This window comes from Pygocentrus nattereri, chromosome 21, assembly GCF_015220715.1.
Source record: "Pygocentrus nattereri isolate fPygNat1 chromosome 21, fPygNat1.pri, whole genome shotgun sequence".
In the NCBI taxonomy this organism is placed as follows: Eukaryota; Metazoa; Chordata; class Actinopteri; order Characiformes; family Serrasalmidae; genus Pygocentrus; species Pygocentrus nattereri.
In genome coordinates this window covers 32,588,664-32,609,357 of record NC_051231.1, presented here as the reverse complement: position 1 = coordinate 32,609,357, position 20,694 = coordinate 32,588,664, and the positions used below count along the sequence as shown (strand labels likewise).

At 41.8% G+C, this 20,694-nt stretch overlaps 1 protein-coding gene across 2 annotated transcripts in view; it reads right to left on the bottom strand.

Annotated features, from left to right (window-relative positions):
- Positions 1-843: 843 nt before the first annotated feature.
- The window catches only part of LOC108443700 (inter-alpha-trypsin inhibitor heavy chain H3-like), a 33,563-nt gene continuing 13,712 nt past the window's right edge, over positions 844-20,694 (bottom strand). Inside the window, exons 10-24 of one of the 2 annotated variants that reach the window (XM_037532501.1) lie at positions 20,223-20,404; positions 19,936-20,115; positions 19,705-19,832; positions 19,152-19,306; positions 17,900-17,920; positions 16,816-16,848; positions 16,182-16,214; positions 14,817-14,840; positions 9,424-9,447; positions 5,730-5,789; positions 4,323-4,427; positions 3,392-3,569; positions 1,655-1,803; positions 1,301-1,376; positions 844-1,215 (exon numbers count right to left, since the gene is read on the bottom strand). In XM_037532501.1, the coding sequence (XP_037388398.1) occupies positions 1,095-1,215; positions 1,301-1,376; positions 1,655-1,803; positions 3,392-3,569; positions 4,323-4,427; positions 5,730-5,789; positions 9,424-9,447; positions 14,817-14,840; positions 16,182-16,214; positions 16,816-16,848; positions 17,900-17,920; positions 19,152-19,306; positions 19,705-19,832; positions 19,936-20,115; positions 20,223-20,404 (1,469 nt within the window). In that variant the 3' untranslated portion in view covers positions 844-1,094. The remainder of the gene's footprint in view (positions 1,216-1,300; positions 1,377-1,654; positions 1,804-3,391; positions 3,570-4,322; positions 4,428-5,729; positions 5,790-9,423; positions 9,448-14,816; positions 14,841-16,181; positions 16,215-16,815; positions 16,849-17,899; positions 17,921-19,151; positions 19,307-19,704; positions 19,833-19,935; positions 20,116-20,222; positions 20,405-20,694) is intronic. The other variant, XM_037532502.1, reaches the window with a different exon arrangement.

The window sequence follows — 20,694 nt, the reverse complement described above, 5'->3', positions numbered from 1 at the left end:
GACAACCTCAGAAATATAACTGCAGTGGATCATCAGAAAGTTATGTCCTCTAACTAGAGGTACTGAAGATGTACCCTTGAGGGTACCACCTCAACTTCATGGTACATCGAGCATCTACAAGCTTAGGAGTTGAGGTTCATTTTTCATCTCTCTTTGGATCCTTTCGGTCTAAAATACAGTGCTAAATCTCCAGAGTCAGAGATGGGATCAATCTTAACGCAGTACAGACGCTGTCAATAACATACCAGAACGAAATGAAACGTAAAAAAAAAGAATGTAAATGGAATTAGGTACTACTCACCTCTGACAGCGGCAACTACACTCACAGGCCACTTTATTAGGTACACCTTGCTAGTAATAGGGTGGACCCCCTTTTGCCTTCAGAACTGCCTTAATTCTTCGTGTCAGACTTTCAACAAGGTGTTGGAAACGTTCCTCAGAGATCCTGGTTGGTTATTTGAGTTCCTGTTGCCTTTCTATCATCTGGAACCAGTCTGCCCATTCTCCTCTGACCTCTCACATCAACAAGGCATTTTCGTCCACACAACTGACCGCTCACTGGACATTTCCTCTTTTTTGGACCGTTCTCTGTAAACCCTAGAGATGGTTGTGTGTGAAAATCCCAGCAGATCAGCAGTTTCTGAAATACTCAGACCAGCCCGTCTGGCACCAAGAACCACGCCACGTTCAAAGTCCCTTAAATCCCCTTTCTCCCCCGTTCTGATGCTCAGTCTGCACGGTGTACCTAATAAAGTGGCCGGTGAGTGCATTTTGCGAGAACATTAAGAAACTTTAAAAATTTTAAGATTTAGAAATTTTAAAACTAAAATAAAAACCAAACACTTGAGATTAAGTCATTTTTTATTCTTTCAGCAAAGTCTTAACACTTTTTACACCTCAAGAACATCTTAAACAATTCCCACAGAATTTCCTCTGAAATCTTCAGCCCTCTAACTGTTACATTACTGACCACAGGCAGAGCATCCCTACAGTAAGCCTTCAGAACCACAGCCGGCATTAAAAGCGTTTTTATTTTCTTCCACATTTTCATCCAAACTGTTTAGAAGATAGCTATGAAACTTTAGCTGAGAGCTTTAAAGCTGAGACACAGTGAAGTCAGAGAGTTTCCCCTGCAGGACAAATGGCAGGGGTACAAGCCAGCAGTCCACACTTGGGGCTGAAGTACGTCCGTAGTCGGTGGCATTGCTCCTGAGGCTAATAAAACATGCATTTAAGATTAAAAGAAAAGCAAATGGAAAGAAAGCGCTGTAGTGTGGTTATGGCTATTTAGGGTACTCACACTTCTGCTCGGAGCGGCTGATCCTTGATTTTGATCTGTGATTCTGTTAACTGTTCATACTGAACATCAGTTTTCCCTAAAGCAGAAAATAAAGATGAGGCCTTTATTCACACTATTAGAGCATAACACCAACGAGCGCAGTGGACAGTCTGATGTTTTTGTTTTCGGTGTTGTTCCTTTAAAACAGGTATTAAACTCGAGGGCCTCAGTTGTATCACAGCTTACTGAAGAGCTTGATAGAGCTCTTAAAGTTAATGTGGCTTAAAGTGCTGTGCTGCCTTCAAGGCTGTAATAGGTAATTGATATGATATTCATTTAGCATAGATTTCTACACTAGAACTATGAATTTCTTACCCAGAATGCCCTGCAAGGTAACGTTTTTTGGTAGGTGGCGAACAGCGGGCCACAGAAACACATCTCCGTCTTCCTTATGAAGAAGGAGAACAACACGCACGGTTCCCATGGTGACGTTCAATTCATCATTCTCCAGAATCAAAGACACACTGAGGGGACAGAACGTCCGGTTACTTCACACGTCCGGTCACCTTTAAAAACCTCAGATCCTTTATATTCACATCACTTACCATTGCTAAACAAGCTCTACTGCTGAACTGGAAGGACAGAACCAAAGTTTCAGTAAAGCTTTGGCTAAACCTCCTCACAGATCACTGTAACCTGGAGAGACTTGCAAATTTCAATAACACCAGATCTTTCAGGGAAAGCTGGTCACAGGTTTTACAATATATTGATAGCTGATCTCTCCAAACTCATCAGGATAGGGTCTAAACCCCTACAGAGGATTTGATAACTACCCATGTCATGATTACCAAAGGGGGCATTACAGCTTTTTGTTTTGTTAAGTTTTTGTCTGTCCTGTATGTCCAGTTTGTCTGTCCTGTATGTCCAGTTTGTCTGTCCTGTATGTCCAATTTGTCTGTCCTGTATGTCCAGTTTTTCTGTCCTGCATGTCCAGTTTGTCTGTCCTGCATGTCCAGTTTTTCTGTCCTGCATGTCCAGTTTGTCTGTCCTGCATGTCCAGTTTGTCTGTCCTGCATGTCCAGTTTGTCCATTGTTAAGTGTTATTGTTATCATTCGTCTTATGCTTATTACTATTATTGTTGTTTCATCCTCTCTCTTCACTTCTTTTTTGTCTGTTTTGTTTTTTGTTTTGCTCAAATCTAGGGGTGGGTGAGGGTGGGGGAGGTGGTGCCCCATCACCTTATACCTGTATGATCATTAATAAATGATGAGCTGTGACTTTAGTAACAAAGTGAAAAAGAAATAATAATAGGTCCCCTGGAAAAGGGGGGGGTGGTGGTGTGGCCAAGGAATGTTGGCCCGGGAATGAATTTAAATAAATAAATAAATAAAAACCGTGCTTTAAAATTTGATGGGAAAAATCCATCCCTAATTAACGTGATTTAAAGGCAGAACTATATGAATTATTGCAACAAATAGTTTTTCTGCCAATCAGTTGGGTCGTTAACATGTACTGCGGTGCCGAGAGGAAGACGTCGTGCTCTGAGACGCATAAGCTGGACGTCCGTCCCACCGCCGTCTTTTAAAGATCAGAGCATGAACTTCGTCTCCTCTGCAGGCCAGTTTCTGCTCCGCCGTGTTGAATGGTATAAACTCTCACTGTGACGCGACGCACATGCAGAACGGACTGAAACTTTCCGATAGGGAATGTAATCGGATACAGGAGTTTACACGGATATTAATCTTCCATTTATCGGATTATTTACAGGATTACCCACCTTCTTCAATAAGATAGAAACTGTTTTACGAATGGCTTCAATCGGATTAGACTTTTCCGACTGAGGTGTTTACATGGACGTATTCTATTCTGATTGAGCCATTAGTCGGATTATTAACGGATTATTAGGCTGCATGTAAACGTGGCTAATGCTTACCAAAAGAAGCAAACCATTTAACTCATTTTAACAGTGTGAATGGGCGGAGCCACAACACTGTACTACAATTTTAGTTATACTCTTTCAAAATAATACTTCAGCAAAGCAGCAGTGCAGTTATTCAGGTGTTTACCACCTGTGGAAAATTCCCTGGTCCTCAGTGCTGTGGAACTCTTACCTGTCTCTCTCGTACTTGGTGGGCTGCTGCCCCCAAACGAACTTCACAGGATTCTGACCGTCAGAGTAGCGGATCTCGCTGGTGTTGAGGGTCAGGAGATGATCCGTTTTGTAATGAAGAGCAATTTCCTTAAAGCCTTTCCCTCCATACTGTGAGAGTTCACCATTCATAGAGAATTCTGAGGAAAACACTGGAGATGTTACACACTGGCACACTAGGCTGTCCCGCTGATAACATTAGCAGTAATCTTTGGTATTATTATTATTATAAATATAAAATGTTAACTTTTACTTTTAATGTAAGTCAGTAGAACCAGACATTTTTCCAAGTAATTTTGAGCCGTTTCTTTTGGTCCATTCAGCATGAAACTTACACACAATATAAAGAGCAGCAGGTATTTTTAAAATATGCCAAAAACCGAAAAATGACAAATGAACCTACAAGGTTTTCTTCCCACAGCAGCGATAGATTCAAGCAACACTAGTGAATTCATAGGACACTTTGCTTAGATATTTACGTTCTGTCTTCACAGTTAAAAGTGAATTTTAAACATTAATATTGCAGCAAACTACTATTTTTTTATGGTAAGATGTGCATGTTAGTGACCGCCTAAAACAGCCTGCATGCACAATTTAAGGCGGAATGGGAAAATTCTCCAGCTTCACTGAGTTTGAAATTGAATTAGAAGCTTTCTAAGACACCTGGGGAAGCATGCCCACCTGGGGAAGCATGCCCACCTGGGGAAGCATGCCCACCTGGGGAAGCATGCCTGAGTGTTTTACTGTTAAAAACATTATATTAGCATGTGTGATTTTCCAAGGCCCTCAACCTTCCCTTCGGACTTTTTTTTTTTTTGATTGAAAATTCTTGAACACAGACCAAGCCAGAAAAGCTTGAACCCCTTTGACAGGTATTGTAGTAAACGCCTCACCTGAGGAGCGGTCCATCAGAAGGCGGAGTTTGGTAGATAAAGATATCTCATAGCAGAGTGGCTTAGGCTGACCAGTAGAAGTGACCAAAAACTTGGCAGACTGCCCTGAGAGGGAAAGAGGTTAAAGGAAACAGCAGTTCAACTAATATTGATATTTAAGTGTCCATCAGAGTTCATGAACAGATAGACAGGCTCACTCCCCCGTTTTGGGTGTGTAAGGGGGTGTGGTGTCCCGATTGTTGTGGAGATGGAGGGGCAAGGTGAAGTGTTAGGGCTACAAACGGAGGTTTTTCAGAGACTCCAAACAGAGTGATGTGAGAAAAAACAGAAAAAATGGCAAGACGGCTGAACAAGAGACCAAAGAAACCCACAATTGTGAGAATTTTCTCTGTTAACAATTACATTAACCATTCCATCAATTATGGTCCTTTTCTTCATGACAAGCATAAACATCACTAATAGTGCTGTTGTCTTGGTAGCTAGCTAGCTAAATTTCCCATTCCACCTTAAATGACATCTCAGGTGTCAGAACTACTACACCATTTAAGGTGGAACAGGAAAATTCTAACAAGAATCTGGAGAATCTTTGACTTCAGCTTCATATCACTGAAGAATTGGGGGGGGGGGGGTGATAATAAATAATTGCCCCCCTCTTTGAAGGCGTATGATCCCTAAATGTAACTAAAGCCCAGCAGTGAGGAGCTGAAGCATAAATAAAATACCACAGTCTGTGATAATATCTATAACCTGAGATGATGCAGTGCAATAATGACTGTACCAAAATTTACAGATGACCGCATATAATGACCACAGAATTAATCAATAAATATCTGCGTATATTGTACCCATTAAAGTGTCTAATGTCCAGTCGACTAAGCCGAACAATCGTTGCGGTCCCTAGTATGGAAGCACATGAAGAAGGCTGTACGTGTGTTCTCTGTGGTTAAAATCAAACAAATATGTTCTGTCTTACCTCAAGTGTACGACTCAGAACATTAAAACGTGTCAAACTTATGGAGGAAAAGGTTCATTTCATGAAGAAATATTGACTGTTGGCTGTGAATTCGCAAACTATTGACACACTGCATTTAAGACAGCGTAAGACATCTAGATGATTTCTCATCCTGAGGGAGTCAGTCAAACATTCCAGACGTCCTGTGCTAAACTGGCATTAGCCTCTACCAATCCTGTCAAATTAGTACTTCACCCATCTGCAGAGAGACCGTAGTGGTGCACTACTTCAGATGGTAGATCATCTGCAGCAGAAGACTGTGACGAATTCTTGCAACTGAACGTGAGCTGGGTCAGGTGACTGACCGCTTGGGAGGCTTGAACTGAACTCTGTGTAAGAAAAACTTGGTGAAGTAAATAAATACATGAATGCAAATTTTGGAAGATGCTCAGTACCTGGAGGGAAAGGTATCACTCTAACGATGATGATGTCTTCGAAAGTGTGCCGAGGAGGTCCTACAGTAAAACAATAAAAAAAAAAACATACTTATTTTGTGAGAAGGACGAACCTGGACATCCACTGCATGCAGAAAGGTCGTTTAATGTGAAAAAGGAGTGGGAAACCTGTCGTTGCTGTTCCTTTGGCATTTGATATAAATGACAATTTTAGTTAGAAAATAGAAAAATATTTGAAGTAATCTGAAGTAAATGACAATTACACTTGTCAGTATTTCTAGTCAGATATTTGCAATTTGTTGCACTGCACCAAAGATGTAGAGTAGAAATCACAATTTAACACTAATATGTAAAATTCACTAATTTTATGCTATGCGTTTATTGAAGAGGTTTACAGTCATAGGCAAAATTTTGACACTTCTGTCAAATTCCACGTGTTGTTCATTTTCAAGTGAAATCTTTAACAGAGAACAAACTTTTGCGCAATTACTGTTTATTTGCTGAATTGAACATGAAAAATGTGGCTGTGCTAAAGTTCTATTTAATGTCATTTTTCCCAGTTTTTTACATTTTTAGAAAAGTATCCTAGATGTTTAGGATGTATTAACTTTCGCTCAGAAAATCAACAAAACTCCAATTCCAAAAAAAGTTGGGACGCTGTGTAAAATGTAAATAAATGTAAATAAAAATGGAAGTTATCTGCGAATCTCATAGACCCGTATTTTATTCACAGTAGAACCTAGAACACATATCAGATGTTGAAAGTTAGACATTTTCTTCTCTGTCTGTTCCACGTTCTCGACTAAAGACTCGTGGAGATCGAGCATTTGAGGTCTTCTCTCCTAAATTGTGGAATACACTGCCCCCCTTTTTTAAGATCAGTTGATTCTGTGGAGTCTTTCAAAAAGCAACTGAAGTCCTACCTTTTTAAGCAGGCATTTGGAGAACTGGTCAAGGCAGCTAAGCCACCGCCAGCCCTGTTTTGTTTTAGATTTTTTTGTCCTGTGTCATGTTGTATATTTTATGTTGCGTTACTCTACTTACTTTAACGAAGGCAGTCGCACTTTTTCCCTCTCCCTTATCTCTCCTGCTTCGCTTCTACGGTTGTGTTTAGTCTTTTGTCTACACTCTTTATTGAGAGACTCTCTCTGCGCTGTTCTTCAAACTAAAGGAAAATGGATTTGACACGATGGTCTCTCAATGCAGTTGACGACGAGACGAGAAGGCTGGGTTCGGGAGAGCCAGCCTGTCCTGCCAGATCGTTTGCAGCTGGCTACATGATGGACGCATGGGAGAGGTGGCGAGTCGTGTGCCTGGCTGCTCTTTCTGTGGAGGATATTGAGAACATCTACCTATTCGGAACCATCATTACAGGTGTTTTGCTGATTGGATTAGGCATTGCCCTGGTTTATCATGAAATTTGAGGACAGCTGTCCATGGCCCCTTAAAGCTGATCGACATGATTGATGTGGTGGGCAGAGCTGTCAACACTCAGACTGTGACTGTAAGTTGCACCCTGGATAACATTGTGGAGAAGCTGGTGGCTTTGCAAAGGAAAATGGATCGTTTGGGTGACCAAAATGGACTTGGTGAGTTGTGAAAATGCAGCTACTCGCCCGAAGCCTGTAACCCTTTTCTTAATCTGCTTTCAGCTCCCCGTATCAGCACTGGCCTTGGCCAAGGCCACTGCTGGAACAACAAATTCCTCCAGAAGATCACTGCAGCGAGATGCTCTTTTATCCCTTCCCCGGATTCCTGCTGATTGTTGACTCTGCCTGGGACCCGATCAAGGATGTCTCCATGGCAATTTGCTGTGTTATCACCATAACACCCTGCGGACTGAGACACCTGAACTGGGATGCCAGGTGAGGCACCTTCTTCAGACCCCCCCATTACTCCCCCCTCCTTCCCAATGCCATTGTCGCTTTTACCCCCCCGGTGTGGCATGACGGGTCTTTGATCAGCGCCGAATATGGCTGTAGAACTGGATGGTTGCTTGCTGTGCTGGGTTTGTCTGCACCCCTCACCCCCACCCCCGTTGCAAGTCCTGGACTCTGTGTGCTAATGTGCTGTGGTGTTTTTTTTTCTGTTCCCAGACTTTTCCCTTAGGAACACAGTCGGGGGGTGTGTGTGTCTGTGGGGGGGGGGGGGCTGTTGTCTCCAACAACAATACGTTCCCCATGTATTCTGTATTCTGTATTTTTCCTCATAACTATTTCATGAAAAACATTGCCATTTACAGCTTGATGGCTGCAATGCATCTCAAAAAACAAAAGGGTGGAAAAGTAAATGGTACTAATAAAAAACAGCTGGAGAAGCAATTTGCCACTAACTCACATGGCTAGATATAAAAAGAGCATTTCAGACAGGCAGAGTCTCTCAGAGGTTCACCAATCTGCCAAAAACTGTGTCTAAAAATTGTGGAAAAAAAAATGTAAAATGGTGAAGACTTTGGAAATTCCACCATCTACAGGACATAATATCATCAAAACATTCAGAGAATCTGCAGAAATCCCTGTATACAGGGCCAACGGTCAATGTTCAATGCTCGTGATCTTTGTGCCCTCAGACGGCACTGCATTAAAAACAGGCATGAATCTGTACTGGAAATCCCTGCATGGGCTCAGGAACACTTCCAGAAAACATTGTCTGTGAAAACAGTTCGCTGTACAGTCCACAAATTCAGGTTAAAGCTGTATCATGCAAAGAAGAAGCCAAATGTCAAGACGATTCAGAAACGCTGCCGTCTTCTCTGGGCCAAAGCTCATTTAAAACAGACTGAGGCAAAATGGAAAAGTGTTCTGTGGTTCTTTTTGTTGGAAATACCGTGTCCTGCGGATTCAAAAGGAGAAGGACCATCAAGCTTGTTATCAGCGCACAGTTAAAAGCCTGTATCTGGAATGGGGCTGCATTAGTGCCTATGGCGTGGGCAGCGTACACATCTGGAAAGGCTCCATCAATGCTGAACAGGATATAGAGGTTTTAGAACAACATACTGCATCCATCACAACAGCATGGCTTCGCAGAAGAAGAGTCCAGGTGCTGAACTGACCTGCCTGCGGTCCAGACCTTTCACTAGTAGAAGACATTTGGCGCATCATGAAATGAAAAGAACAGCAAAGAAGACCCAGGACTGCTGAGCAGCTAGAATCCTACATCAGACAGGAATGGGACAACATTGCTCTCCCAAAACTCCAGCGATTGGTATCCTAACTTCCCAGACGTCTACATACTGTTATTAAAAGAAGAGGAGATGCTACACAACGGTAGACACGGCCCTGTCCTGACTTTTTAGAGATGCACTGCTGCCATCAAGTTCTAAATGAGTTCATATTTTTATAAAGTGGTAAACTGTCTCACTTTCATCGTTTGATATGTGTTCTGTGTTTTCATTTGACATGGCATCCCAACTTTTTTGGAATTGGGGTTTTATGTTGACTAGGTGTTTTATACTTATATATACATATATGATTCATGAGGTTATTAAAATTTACCTATGGAATAAACAGCCCACAATTCTAGGCTCTCAGTAAGCCTACCCAAAATGTATCCAAATTACATTCATTATTGAATGTTTATTGTCTTTGATGACAGTTTACATGCACACAAATCATCTATGTTATTGATGATTATAGTTATATCAGTTAATCGAAAAAACACATTAATGTCAAATTAGAGAAAAGAATCAGAATACCGTGTATATTCAAAGAGCTGGATCCTGCAGAGGAGAAAAAGGTGTTAGACCAATACTAAGCACTCAGTGAGCCAATTATATTAATTATGGTTTGTTTTTCAACTGTCATGCTCATTGGCTAATTGGCTGATACAAAATCTGTGAGATCTATCTATCTATCTATCTATCTATCTATCTATCTATCTATCTATCTATCTATCTATCTGTCTATCTGTCTATCTATCTATACACACATATACACACACACTCTATATTGCCAAAAGTATTCAGTCACCCATTCAAATCATTGCATTCAGGTGTTTTAATCACTTCCATGGCCACAGGTGTATAAAGCCGAGCCCCTAGGCCTGCAGACTGTTTCTACAGACATTAGTGAAAGAATGGGTCGCTCTCAGGAGCTCAGTGAATTCCAGCGTGGTACCGTGATCGGACTTCCCAGACGTTTACATACTGTTATTAAAAGAAGAGGAGATGCTACACAACGGTAGACACGGCCCTGTCCCGACTTTTTAGAGATGCACTGCTGCCATCAAGCTCTAAATGAGTTCATATTTTTATGAAGTGGTAAACTGTCTCACTTTCAGCGTCTGATATGTGAGCGCGTCACTGCGAGCGACTGAGAGCGAGTCAGTGCGGTAACGTTTGTTGTATTAGCATTTAAATCAACAAGAAGCGGTAAGTGGCTAAATATCATGGCTTTTCCTGGTTGCTTCGTCTGCGCAGAGTGTGGCATGTTTAGCTTAACGCCCTTTTAGTTAGCACCCTCTTGACTCCGGCGTCAGAGCCCTCACAGCGGGGCGAATGGGTGATGACTCGGTGGTCTAGCCGGAAAGCTAAGGCTAACGCTAACGCTGAGGCCAAAGCTAGCCCACCGGAACACCACGCTCCTCCCATTCGCGTGTCAAACAGGTTTGCCCCGCTCAGTGAAGCCCCCACTGTGAAGCCTGTTAAAAGCACTCTGGTCATAGGAGACTCGATTGTTCGACACGTGAAGTTAGCTACTCCGTTAGGGGCGCCAGCGGTTACAGTTAGATGTTTATCGGGAGCCAGAGCGCCGGACATTAGTGGCAACCTTAGATTAGCTGCTAAGAGATATTCGAGGATAGTTATTCATGTAGGGGCCAACGATATCCGTCTGCGGCAGTCAGAGGTAACTAAGGCTAATAATAGAGAGGTGGTTAAACAGGCCCAGACGATGTCCGATGCCGTAATCTGCTCTGGCCCCATCCCAATGCGGCACGGCGCTGAGGCCTACAGCAGGCTTACGGCGTTAAACTGCTGGATGTCCAAGTGGTGTTCCGAAAATCAAGTGGGCTTTATAGATAATCGGTTACGTTTTGAGGGCAAGCCTGGTCTCATAGGTAGGGATGGTGTCCACCCCACGCGGGAGGGTGCTGCCTTACTTTCGTGCAGCATAGCACATAGTCTTTTAGTTAGTCGGCAGAGTAGTGTAAACCGCTGCTGACAATCCAGAGCCGGGACCAGGCCGCAGACAGACAGGCTAAACCGACCGTTTGCGATTCGCCTTGAGGCGTCACCCAAGATTAATCGTATTGAGACTGTGTCTTTGCCCCGAATTAAAACTAAATTTAACCATAGAAAAACTCAATCAGTCCGCTTAAATAACCTTATCAACATATATCCATGTTCTGATGATAGCACTAGCACCTTAAATCTAAAACTTGGACTACTTAATATAAGATCACTAAACTCTAAAGCAGTCGTCGTAAATGAAATTATAAGCGATCATAAATTTGACTTTTTTTGTCTTACTGAAACGGGTTAGACCAGATGAATATTTAGCTTTAAATGAAGCCACGCCTGTAGGCGATAATTACGCACATAGGCCAAGACTATCAGGCAAGGGAGGTGGAGTCTGTGTAATATACCAAAATACTCTCGATATTAGTCAGAAACAATGTGACCCTTTCACTTCCTTTGAGGTCCTCTCTATTCACGTCACAAATCCGGTCACAAAAAAGAACACACGACTAGTCATACGTTAGATTTGGTTTTGACACTAGGTCTTAACATAGACAAGCTGAATATCCTACCGCAAACCACAGTGATCTCCGACCATTACTTAATTTCGTATGAGCTACGATTTAGCCATAATATATATACGTCCCCTCGTTATTCAACAAAGCGCACAATAAAACCTTTTACCGCCCTACAATTTATAGAAAATCTCCCAGAGTTATCAACCCCAGTCTCCACTCCATCAGATCCAATGGAACTAGATTCACTAACCGATTATTTAGAAAATACATTACGATCCACTTTAGAAAATGTGGCCCCACTTAAAATAAAAAGAATAAGGCAGAAAAAGTTCGCCCCGTGGTACAACGATAAAACCCGGACCTTAAAACAAACAGCTCGGAAATTAGAGCGGAAATGGCGTCATACCAAACTAGAAGTGTTCCACACTGCCTGGAAGGACAGCCTTATAGAGTATAGAAATGCTCTCACAGAAGCTTGCTCAGCATATCTGGCCTCGCTGATCGAGAATAATAAGTATAATCCTAGAGTTCTGTTTAATATGATTTCCCAAATCACACAAAATCAGGCAGGTAATGAACCAGAAATCCCAGCAACTCTCACCAGTGAACTTTTTATGGACTTCTTTAATAATAAAATTGAAAATATTAGACGACAAATTCAACCCACAGTATCAAATTCAAATCCAGCTTGGCTGTCATCTGACTTGGCTGATATAGAACAAAACACAGCTGTAGAAAAGAGCCTGGAAACCTTTTACCCACTCCCACAGCTGGAGCTAGAGAAGATTATCTCCTCTGCAAATTGCACAACCTGCACACTCGATGCAATTCCATCAAAATTACTTAAAGAAGTACTGCCAGTTATTATAAACCCTATCTCAACTATTGTAAACTCATCCCTTAGTCTGGACCATGTTCCCAAAGCTTTTAAACTAGCAGTTATCAAACCTCTGATCAAGAAACCAAATCTTGATGTCACCGTTTTGTCTAATTACAGGCCTATTTCTAACTTACCGTTTATATCTAAGATCTTAGAAAAAGCTGTGCCCAACAACTCATATCTACATAAGAACCATATATATGAAAAATTCCAGTCTGGATTCAGGCCACACCACAGTACTGAGACGGCTCTAGTTAAGATGACTAATGATCTTCTTCTTGCCTCTGATCAAGGCTGCGTATCCCTGTTAGTGCTACTTGACCTCAGCGCGGCTTTTGATACAATAGACCACAATATTCTCTTAGAAAGGTTAGAAAACATGGTTGGAGTCACAGGGACGGCCCTATCATGCTTCAGATCTTACCTATCAGAACGTTATCAGTTCGTTAGGGTAAACAATTTATCTTCCACTTATTCAAAAGTGAGATTTGGAGTTCCGCAGGGCTCTATATTAGGACCTTTATTATTTACCCTATACATGTTACCGTTAGGCACAGTTATAAGTAACCATGGCGTAAACTTTCATTGTTATGCAGACGATACTCAACTGTACATATCAGCCAAGCCTGATGACCAATACAGGTTAAAGAAAATGGAGGACTGTGTAAAAGACGTGAAAGGCTGGATGTCACAGAACTTCCTCCTATTAAACAGTAACAAAACAGAGGTTCTCCTTCTGGGTCCAAAATTAGCAAGAAGTAAATCACCAGATTTAATCTTAAATCTCGCCGACTTTCCAGCCACACCTGGATCAGCAGCTAAAAATCTCGGCGTTATAATAGATTCCGATTTATCATTCGATCAACACACAGGCGGCATCACTAGGACAGCTTTTCTACATCTTCGCAACATCGCCAAGATCAGAAATGCCCTGTCCCTGCGTGATGCAGAAACACTAGTACATGCCTTTATTACTTCTAGGCTAGACTACTGTAACGCGCTACTGTCAGGATGTACGAGCAGGAATTTAAACAAACTCCAACTAGTCCAAAACGCCGCAGCCAGGGTCCTCACTAAAACTAGAACATCTGATCATATCAGTCCAGTGCTATCATCACTTCACTGGCTGCCTATTAAATTCCGTATTGATTATAAAATCCTTTTATTGACGTATAAAACCCTACATGGTCTCGCTCCTGAGTACCTGCAAGACCTTATTTCTCATTATGCGCCTTTACGACTACTCAGATCCCAGAGTGCTGGCTTATTAATAGTCCCCAAAATTCGGAAGGTTTCAGCTGGGGGAAGAGCTTTTTCTTATAAAGCCCCCAAACTCTGGAATGATCTTCCAGAAACTGTTCGGGACTCAGACTCAGTCTCAATCTTTAAGACTAGGCTGAAAACTCACTTGTTCAGTTTAGCTTTTGGTAGCTAATGTCCCCCCTTAGATAAAGGCAGCAGATCCAGGGGTCCATGGACACAGGGAATTATAGTAAACTGAGACGCTGGTGCTGTCGTCCCGCTGCTCGCACGCGGTCACTCAAGTTTGTGGACGGTGGAGTAGAGGGATGCCGAACTGTTTCAGAGTGCTGCCATGTCTGTGTGTCCTTCTGGTTCTCTCCTTTCAGTTAAGCTGTCATAGTCAGATCTGCCGGAGTCGTTAGCCACACTCTGTAAATGTTTACATTCCCTGTTTATGTACAAACAGACAGAATAAAACTAATTCCATTTACCTACTTTCTTTCCGAGTACACAATCACCCATATGACCGGCTGGACACGGAAGGACGACCGACTGCCGAGCCCTCCTGCTACCCACTTCAGACCAGCTGCCCATGCCCCAACCACCTACCTCGGATGAGCTGCCCACCCTACGCTGATGTTTTCATAGACTCCTAGTTATTCATAATACCAATATTACTGCTGTTAATATTAGTAATAAAATCACTTGTAGGTAGTTTGACCAGAGGAGGACGGGTCCCCCCTGGTGAGCCTGGTTCCTCCCAAGGTTTCTTCCTCAGTTCTGAGGGAGTTTTTCCTTGCCACTGTTGCCTCTGGCTTGCCCCCCGGGGGGTTTCTGTACATTCTTAGAGTTCTCTTGAAACTTTTTCTTTTCTGAAACTCTGTAAAGCTGCTTTGTGACAACATCCGTTGTAAAAAAGCGCTACAAATAAATTTGATTTGATTTGATTTGATGTGTTCTGTGTTTTCATTTGACACGGCGTCCCAACTTTTTTGGAATTGGGGTTTTATGTTGACTAGGTGTTTTATACTTATATATACATATATGATTCATGAGGTTATTAATATTTACCTATGGAGTAAACTGCCCACAATTCTAGGCTCTCAGTAAGCCTGCCCAAAAGGTATCCAAATTACATTCATTATTGAATGTTTATTGTCTGTGATGTGTTTTTTCGACCAACTGATATAACTATAATCATGAATAACATAGATGATTTGTGTGCATGTAAACTGTCACCAATGTCAAATAAGAGAAAAGAATCAGAATACCTTGTGGACCCGGAGAGCTGAGTTCTGCAGAGGAGAAAAAGACGTTAGAACAATACTAAGCACTCAGTGAGCCAATTATATTAATTATGGTTTGTTTTTCAACTGTCATGCTCATTGGCTAATTGGCTGATACAAAATCTGTGAGATCTATCTATCTATCTATCTATCTATCTATCTATCTATCTATCTATCTATCTATCTATCTATCTATCTATCTATCTATCTATCTATCTATCTATCTATCTATCCAAAAGTATTCAGTCACCCATCCAAATCACTGAATTCAGGTGTTCCAGTCACTTCCATGGCCACAGGTGTATAAAGCCGAGCCCCTAGGCCTGCAGACTGCTTCTACAGACATTAGTGAAAGAATGGGTCGCTCTCAGGAGCTCAGTGAATTCCAGCGTGGTACCGTGATCGGACGCCACCTGTGCAGCAAGTCCAGTCGTGAAATTTCCTCAATACTAAATATTCCACAGTCAACTGTCAGTGGGATTATAACAAAGTGGAAGTGATTGGGAACGACAGCAACTCAGCCACGAAGTCAGTGGGGTCAGCGGATGCTGAGGGGCATAGTGCGCAGAGGTCAAGAACAGCGTAGAGAGCTTCATGGAATGGGTTTCCAAGGCTGAGCAGCTGCATCCAAGCCTTACATCACCAAGCGCAATGCAAAGCGTGGAATGCAGTGGAGTAAAGCGCCGCCACTGGATTCTAGAGCAGTGGAGACGTGTTCTCTGGAGTGACCAATCACGCTTCTCCATCTGGAAATCCGATGGACGAGTCTGGGTTTGGCGGTTGCCAGGAGACGGTATTTGTCTGACTGCATTGTGCTGAGTGTAAAGTTTGGTGGAGGGGGGATCATGGTGTAGGGGTGTTTTTCAGGAGTTGGGCTCGGTCCCTTAGTTCCAGTGAAAGGAACTCTTAAAGCTTCAGCATCAAGAGATTCTGGACAATTTCATGCTCCCAACTTTGTGGGAACAGTTTGGGGACGACCTCTTCCTGCTCCAACATGACTGAGCACCAGTGCACAAAGCAGGTCCATAAAGACACGGATGAGCGACTTTGGTGTGGAAGAACTTGACTGGCCTGCACAGAGTCCTGACCTCAACCTGACAGAACACCTTTGGGATGAATTAGAGCGGAGACTGTGAGCCAGTGAAGGCAGACGAGAATACTTTTGGAAATATAGTGTATATATATATATATATATAATGTTCAAAAAGCCTTCATGTTTGACTGTCTGACTTTTTTATAATATGTAAAGTTTTATTCAGTGTAATTATATCTCTATTTATTCAGAGTACTGCTGTTATATTTTCATGACATGCCATGGATGCTTCATGTACATGTAAAGTGTTACAGGACCTGGAAGTGGAGCAAAAGCCACAGAGCTGATGTCTGGAGAGGAGAGAAAGATGTTGAACATTATTCCTTGATTCCATTCTGAGTTTTACATTAACAGTCAGTACATTGGATAAATCAGCAGTGACTGAAATGGGCGAGTCTTATCAGTGGGTGTTCCATGCAAACCCCATGCGAAAAAAAGCAAACGACACAGCTGATTAATTATAAAGTGAAAAACTTGCTTCTCTGTAGAGGGTGTGTTAACTTTCGCTCAGAAAACCAACAAAAAGTGTCTGTTGACCAGAGATTTCCAAACTGTAGTGTACGAAGCCAAAAGAAATTCTTCTCCCTCGCTTTATTTTCATAATTACTGTTTATTATCTGTCACCATGAAGTCAAATCATGCCCTGCCAGTCAGAATGAACTCACGTGCATTTACGTCACATTAATAGATGTTTAGCAACTGTTTAACCGTCTGTGACGTGTTTGAAGGGGTTTATCTGCTCTGTTCACTTAAAGGAGGAAATTCATCAAAGAGCTGGAAGACAATGTGAGATGCTGCACTGCTTGTCAAGTAATTTAAGTACCAAACAACATGAGGACGTCTGGGAGGTTAGAGAAAGGCTTTCAAATTAGAGAAAAAGAATCAGAATACCTAGAATATGAGCAATAGCCGGACGCCTGAATCCTGCAGAGGAGAAAAAAGGCGTTAGAACAGCACTGAGCACTCAGAGAGCCGACCTGAAATTGATCAGAATTACATTAATTATGGTTTCTTTATCAAACCTCATGATCAGTGGCTAACTGGCTGATACAAAATCTATCTATCTGTCTATCTATCTATCTATCTATCTATCTATCTATCTATCTATCTATCTGTCTGTCTGTCTGTCTGTCTGTCTGTCTGTCTACCTATCTGTCTGTCTGTCTGTCTGTCTATCTATCTATCTATCTATCTATCTATCTATCTATCTATCTATCTATCTATCTATCTATCTGTCTGTCTGTCTGTCTGTCTGTCTGTCTGTCTACCTATCTGTCTGTCTGTCTGTCTGTCTATCTATCTATGTCTGTCTGTCTGTCTGTCTATCTATCTATCTATCTATCTATCTATCTATCTATCTATCTATCTATCTATCTGTCTGTCTGTCTGTCTGTCTGTCTGTCTGTCTGTCTGTGTGTCTGTCTATCTATCTATCTATCTATCTATCTATCTGTCTGTCTGTCTGTCTGTCTGTCTGTCTGTGTGTCTGTGTGTCTGTCTGTCTGTCTATCTATCTATCTATCTATCTATCTATCTATCTATCTATCTATCTATCTATATACACACACACTCTATATTGCCAAAAGCCTTTATCAGCCTTTTGCCCCCCCTTACCCCCCCCCCCCCCCCTTCCGTCCCAACTTTTTTGGCAAGTGTTGTTGGCATCTGCTTCAAATTGGGCAAATATTTTTCAAAAAACAATAAATTCAAATACAAATAAGAGAAACCGTGAGCAGCAGGCGGAGGGCCGATGCCTGCAGAGCAGAAAAAGGTGCTGAACGTTAGGCCTTGATTCAATTTTGAGCTTTACATAGTCAGTATAAAGGACAAGGACAAAACGGGGACCAGTGCAGTTGATTTAATTCATTTCTAAGTGAAATGAATGATTACTGAAGGTTTTCTGAACTGTACAGTGCTCTTAACTTTGCTTTAACTGTGTCAGGTTTGGTCTATTTAGAGGAAGAGAGATGCAAACCTTGAAAAGGAAGAGGGATTCCTGCAAAAGAAAGATGATGAACGTTAGATTCAATTTTAATGAAAAAATGTTTGAATTCACATTAAATGTTGTCTTATTACAGTAAATAAATGTGTCTTTAGGTAAATAAAAACACTCGTTGCTACTGCCCTGTCTTGTCATGCACACTGTAAGAAGTGGTCCCTGCACTTCAGATGTGCTTTGATTATAGAGCCCTTCTCATATTGGTGGCAGCTCAGAGCGCTTCACAGACAGGAGGAGAATTTATGTGTAATTATTTAAAATCATATAATACAGACAGATCAACTGATAGAATAAAGAGGCAGTGACTCAAACAGGTAAGTGTCATTAGTGGGTGTTCCATGTTAATTTATTTGATTATAAAGTGAAACGAATGGTTAATGAATGGATTCTGAACTACACAGTGCGTATGGACTTTGCACTAACTGTGTCAGAATTGGTTCATTTAAAGTGAGAAAGAAGCAAATCTTGAAAGGTTCAAAATTTTGAATATTAGACCTTGATTTCATTTTCAAATAGGAAAAACGCAGAAAAGAAATCGGCATGTCTCACGATTTTGATTCACAATAAAAGCCTTGTGGATTTGAGAGGTCAGAGGAGAACGGGCAGGCTGGTTCCAGATGATAGAAAGGCAACAGGAGCTCAAATAACCAACCAGAATCTCTGAGGAACGTTTCCAACACCTTGTTGAAAGTCTGCCAGGAAGAATTAAGGCAGTTCTGAAGGGAAAAGGGGGTCCAGCCTTTTACTAGCCTTTTACTAGTACCTAATAAAGTGGCCGGCGAGTGTATGTTGCTTCATTTCAAATCGATTGTGTCGGTGTACAGAAGCCAAATGATGTCACATACACTTAAAAACTGGAGTGTTTCTTCATCAGACCTGAGAGCTTCACCTCACCAGCAGCAGCTAATTAATCTGAATGTCTTTAAAACCTCCAAATCATCACAAACGAGTCGGTCTAAGGACCAACACTGATATAAAAAAATACCAGTGGGCATGTGAAACAGGAGCGCTGTACTTTCTTATTTACAGGACTTAGAAGTACTTAAATTAAACTAAATTAAACTACAAAATACTGTCCAGAAAAAAACAAACCAAACCTGCTGGAAAGTAAAGATCTCCCACTGAATGACTAGCTGCTTTGGCAGGTTTTATTGCTCATGCATGTTATTTGTATAAACAGACTAAAAATAATGCAAGCTTAGTTGTGGCAGTGCATGTATGTGGTCACCAGAACTGTGTGGCTGTTTGTGGGTGACCCTTATGACTTTGTCCTGAGGGCTGGTGACCACCATGGACGTCAGTGGAGTCACAAATCCATATTTAAGAGAAAGATCCAGGGCTTCCCTCATGGCTGCTTCTTTCTCCTTTCCCTGAAATACCACTCTGAGACACAGATATAGTACATTTGCACACAAAATTTTGTCTGTTGTAGTCTATTTTTGGCAATATAGTGAATGTGCCAAGTGATGGTCAACCGAGTCATCGCGGTAACAGCCCCCAGTTGTAAAAAATTCATTTACACCTGTTTAAAGTTGTAAAAAGTAAAAAGTTGTTCATTCATTGATTTATTTCATGCAAACCCCCCAAAAAGCAAAGGTATTTCCAAAATGTAAACAGAGTTTTTAGTCATATTGAGATGTGATATACTGTGTTAATACTATTAGCACAGGAATGTGGCTGTTGAGCTGAGCTGGTTGAATGTGCGGGGAGATAAGTATTTAATGTTTGTTTTGCTGTTGCAGTTTTGGCATATTTTAAACAAACACTGAAAAAGCACTTACATTTTGTCCAGTCGTTTTTTCACCGTGAGGTAAGCCCAGAGTTGCTTTATGAAGTTTCCATGTTCAGGCACCCCAACGAGGTCTTTCACCGACACGGAATTCTCGTATTTCACTTTATCATTATTTTTCTACAAAGAGTGAAACATTCGAAAATACAATTAACCAAGTGTGACAGCAATTTTGAGGTAAACGGTCTTTAGTGCCACATTATATAAACAGAAATGATCTTACAGAGACTGCAGTGACCTCCGTTTTGAAAGTGTCCTGGCTGTCGTCTGTGACCTGTCCAGCTACCACGATCTCTGAGCCGTCGTAGAAGTGACTGAATCCGGTCTGGGTGAGGTTTCCTGCTCCAGTGTAGTTCAGCTGAACATCCGTTAAGAGGGGAGTGGCCACCTCTTCATAGAAACCCTGCAAAACATGAAGACAGCACTGGAGCTCCAGGGAGCCAGCACAATTTGGGAATATCGCAGGATCATCACATTTTTTCAGGTGGCCAACTGCAGCATTCATCCCACCTGTAGCTGTATGTCAACATGTGAGTCCTCATAGATCCTGTGAACGAGTCCATTGTTTTCCAGAGCCATTTTCTCCAGGAAAGCATAGTTGACATCAGATCCAAACACCAGACAGTACAGAGGAAACTTCCCCCCGATGGCCTCTTTCACATTGGCCTGAATCCTCACTGTGTTAGTTTCACCTGTGGGACGCAGAGCAGTGGAGCTTTTACTTTGTCTTTGTGTAAAAAGCTTAACTGGCCAGGCGATGCTGGTCCTCTTATGCTGGAACGTTATTACATTCACTACAACTTACTAAACTGAATAAATGACACATCTCAAGTCAGCAGCTTTAAAATGGTACTTTAATGACTGAGGAGCAGTGATTTAGGCAATGTTGTGTTCTGCTTTTGGCATTTACCATTAGATGTCACCAGAACTTCTGCAACCTTAAAATATGTTTCTGGGTCAATTAATGAGGTAAAAACTCTAT